This window comes from Cydia splendana, chromosome 14 (assembly GCF_910591565.1).
Source record: "Cydia splendana chromosome 14, ilCydSple1.2, whole genome shotgun sequence".
Classification (NCBI taxonomy): Eukaryota; Metazoa; Arthropoda; class Insecta; order Lepidoptera; family Tortricidae; genus Cydia; species Cydia splendana.
Window position 1 is genome coordinate 3,895,366 of NC_085973.1, and position 4,675 is coordinate 3,900,040.

General features: G+C 45.6%; 1 protein-coding gene across 1 annotated transcript; it reads right to left on the minus strand.

The window, feature by feature from the left end:
- Positions 1–331: 331 nt before the first annotated feature.
- Positions 332–3,525, minus strand: LOC134796938 (uncharacterized protein K02A2.6-like). The gene has a single exon (XM_063769132.1). It carries the CDS (start codon positions 3,512–3,514, stop codon positions 332–334), a length of 3,183 nt encoding a protein of 1,060 aa, XP_063625202.1. The 5' UTR covers positions 3,515–3,525.
- Positions 3,526–4,675: the final 1,150 nt, after the last annotated feature.

Consider the following 4,675-nt stretch of genomic DNA (forward strand, 5'->3'; position numbering starts at 1 on the left):
GATATCGACCCCCTCTCGCTTTGCTTTCTTGATTGCTTTTTTACAGAGCTTCACGGCGTTTTCGGCAGCGCCGTTAGACGCGGGATGGTATGTCGGTGTAAGTATTTTTTCAATGCCGTTTGATTGCAAGAATTGATCATATTCTGCGCTACCAAATTGAGGGCCATTATCCGAAACAATCGACCTAGGCAAACCAAATCTAGAAAAAGTTTCACACAAAACTTTAATCACCGATGACGCAGTTGTCCTTGACATTCGGAAAATCTCGATCCATTTTGTCGTCGAGTCTACAATAACAAAAAAAGATTCGTTTTCAATAGGGCCTAAAAAATCAACATGTAGAATGCGTCCATGGTTCTGTAATATACGGCCACGGCTTGGGTGGCGCCCTCGGCGGCGCGCTGCTCTCAGCCACGCACGCGGCGCACTCGCGGCACACGCGCTCCACGTCCGCGTCGATGCCGGGCCACCACACGTAGCTGCGGGCCGTGCTCTTCATTTTTACCATGCCGACATGGCCAACATGTAGCTCTTGTAGAATGTTATTTTGAAAAACAGTAGGTACTATCACCCTGTACCCCCATAGTATACACCCGGCCTCCATATACAGCTCGTTTCTGCGGATGTAATATGGTTTAAGATTCTCATCATCGCAATAAGTCGGCCATCCCGAAGCAATATACATTTTAACTTTTACCAGAATGGAGTCTTTGTCCGTTGCTTTTTTAATATCCGTGCTTGTTATAGGTAAAAAGTTTTGCACGTAATTAAGATAAGTCACCTCCGATCGTACTGTTCTATCGGGTCCGGTTATTAATCGCGACAAGGCATCCGCTCCATTTTCCTCACTCCGAACATACTCTATATCAAAATTATACCCAGACATGATCACCGCCCATCTCTGTAGTCGACTCGCAGCCATAGCAGGTATTCCGGCTTTGTCTCCAAAAATGGTTACCAGGGGTTTGTGATCCGTCTTCAAGAGAAATTTCCTTCCATATAAATACTGGTGAAATTTTTGAACACCATATATAATCGCAAGTGCCTCTTTCTCGATCTGCGAGTAGTGTTTCTCCGCTGAACTTAACACTCGACTCGCATAGGCGACAGGCCGCTCGCCGGCGGGCAGGCGGTGCGCGATCACGGCGGCCACGCCCGTGCTGCTCGCGTCCGTCGTCAGCACCAGCGGCAGCTCGCTCGAGTAGTGCGCCAGCACCTCACTCGACTGCAACATCTTTTTTATTTTCTCAAATGCGGCCTGACACTCTTTACTCCAAACAAACTTGACATCTTTTTTGAGTAATTCATACATCGGAGATAATATTGTGCTCAAGTTTTTAACAAATTTTGCGTAGTACATTATCATTCCAAGAAATGATCGCAACTCTGAAACATTCTGTGGACTACACATTTTATTGATGACTTCTACTTTACTTGAGCTTGCTGATACTCCATCTCTTGAAATAACAAACCCTAAATAGGTGACCGACTCTGCGAAAAAAGTACACTTCTCTTTCTTTATTTTCAGACCGTACTTTAGTAATCTGTCAAAAACCTGACAAAGTATTTTTAAATGTTCATCGTCATTTTTCGCCGTTATGATCACATCATCTAGATAGACTCCGACCGAGGGTAAGTCAGCAAACATTTGCTCAAGTTTACGTTGGAAGATGCCAGGGCTCGACGCGAGCCCGTAGACGAGGCGATTATACTGAAATAGGCCTTTATGGGTATTAATTGTGGTAAATTTCTTGGTATCATCCAACGGAAATTGCGCATAAGCCTGACTTAGATCGATTTTAGAAAATTTGTCCCCGCCATTTAATTTTACCAACAGATCGTCTATCCTAGGCAGAGGATACCTATCTATTTCTAGCCATTTGTTGAGCGTAAGTTTATAATCAGCACAGATACGAATCGAGCCGTCCGATTTGACTACTGGTACAATAGGTGTGGCCCAATCCGAACACTCGACCGGGGTTACGATGCCGTCACTCACCAGCTGGTCCAGCGCGCGGTCGACCGGTTCGCGCAAGGCAAATGCTAGAGGGCGTGCGCGCAAGAACACGGGCGTCGCGCCGTCTCGCAGCCGAAAGCCCACCGGCTCACCCGTGTAGCACCCCAGCCCGTCTTCAAAAACCTGCGCGTATCTGGAACTGAACGTGTGCAAATCAAATTTCCCTCCCGTAACAATACTATTACACGGGAAACTGTCGCGGTCCACAATACCGAGCTCTTCTAACCATTCGCGCCCGATTAAAGACGTCCGCCCGCCCTTCACGACATACAAAGTAAATTCCCGTACCTGATCCTTATATTTAACAACAGGCCTTATTTTGCCTACAATAGTTACAGGCGGTCCGGTGTAATATCTCAAAGACAGATTGGAATCTATTAAATCACAGTCAATAAACATTTCGCGATAGCAATCAAGACTAATACACGATATGCGACTACCGGTGTCTACCTCCATTTCCAACTGTTTATTATTAACAAGTAATGTTAAGATATATGGTTTGTAGTCTTTTGAGGGACTTATGTTATAAATTGAAGTAATTACCTCGACGCTATCGTCGGTATCCGAATCAGCTACTTCTTTTACGTAATTGCCGTCTGTGTAACTCGCGCCGCCCGCGCCAAGTTTAGGGCACATTCTTTTAAGGTGGCCTTCCCGATTACATACACGACACACGTATACGCGAAATTTGCATCCGGCTGCATCATGTTGTCCGCCGCAAGCCCGACAAGTCGAGCGAGTCCAGCCGCTCCCGGCGCCGCGCCCGCCAGCCTGGCCCGCGCGCCCCCGGCCCGTGCCCGACGCTCCAGCCGCTGCGCCCGGCGCGCCGCTCCCGCCGGCTGCGCCCTCGCTGTAGCGACCGCGCGTTCGCTCGCTGCTTGCCGCTGTCGCGCGTCGTCCCGCTCGTCCCTCGCTGCGGCGAGTTTCACTCGTGACAGCATGACATGCCACGGCACCGTCGTCGTTCGGTCGCTTGCCGTTCACCACTGCCGCCGCGTTCGTCTCCGCCGCTTCTAAGGCGGTGGCTAGTTTATAAGCTTTTGAGAAACTAACTTCATCTTCCGCAAAAAGTCTCTGTCTGATCATCTCACTAAACAAGCCACAGACAAGCTGATCCCTTAAATTGTCGTCTAATCCCGTCTTGAAGTCACACGTTCTAGCCAACTCCTTCAAAGCTGCCACGTAGTCCGATATAGACTCACTTTTAGTTTGCGTTCTTTGCCGAAACTTGTACCTCTCAGCTAATATGCTAGGCGTTGGCTGCAGATGTTGTAGCATAATTTTATTGATGTCATCATATTTCACTTCGTGTGGTTTCTTTGGTGAACAAAGAGTCACTAGCAGTTCATATGTAGGGCCGCCAATAAACGTAATTAGTGTAGCAACTTTCTTTGCTTCCTCGATATCATTAACAATAAAATATTGTTCAAGGCGGTCCACGTATGACGACCACTTATCTTTGTTCGCGTCGAATGGTTCAATTTTACCGACCGTCATTGCGCCCACACGACACCACACGCTTGAGCACAATCCAACATCGAGAATAACATGAGTTCAGCTCGTCGCCAATGTAAAATATGGGACTACTACGGGAATAACATTGAAAATACGTGCTACCAAAACTATCTGTATTAAAGGAATGAACATCGCAAATAGACACATGTCAACAGAAGACTTATCATAACCTACATGCAGTATGCATACAACACAAAACTGTGATTAATATAAATCAGGTAACATAAAAATAATAAAAACAACAATAATCAGGGCGTCCGCTATAGTTCGTTTTTTATAGCATTAGAAAGAACTTGAAAGAAGGTAAGCGATCTTGACATGTCTTTTATTTGAAAAACACTTTTAAAAATCAGTAACTATTACTTATGAAAGCAGAAGAATATAAATGATCGTATTAGATTCATAATTGTTACATATTTGCCGTAACTTATTTATAAAATGTGTTTTTCCATTAAAAGACACATCAAGATTGTTTTCCTTTTTTCTAATGCTAAAAAAACGAACTATAGCTGATGCGGATGTACGGAGCGGGCGCACGCAAGCGGGTGCCATTGTAGGTAAAATCCGTCGCACGCGTTCGCGCCAGAGGGCCTTCCGCGAACCACGTTCGACGTGTTGCCTGCCCGTCACACTTACGTACGAATTTACAAGTGCGACAGAGAGGCAACATGTCGAACGTGGTTCGCGGTAGACCCTCTGTTCTGGCCATACACACCTGAGCACAGGTAAAACATAGCGGATGTGGCATTCGTCTACGCGGTATTCTGCTTTCGTCACTCATTCTACATTCGTCACAATCGTCGGTGGCTTTCAATGTAGAATGAGTGACGAAAGCAGAATAGGACTAATTTAAGAACTTGACGAAAAACGAATGGGACGACCCAAGACGATACCGTCTGCGCAGTTTTCTAAACAGCTTTAAGTGCCCAGATAAAACTGAGCAGGCGTAGCCTAGTGTGTATGGCCAGCTTTATTGGAAAGATTTAATTTCGAAATTGATTAAAAGATTAATTTAATTCTTAATCTAGTCAATAAATCAAGGTAATGGTAACGTACCAAAAAAATTACATCGGCCATTATTAACCTCTGGCGTTTAATTAACCACTTAATTGCCATTTAGACTCGAATTATGACCTCTAAGGC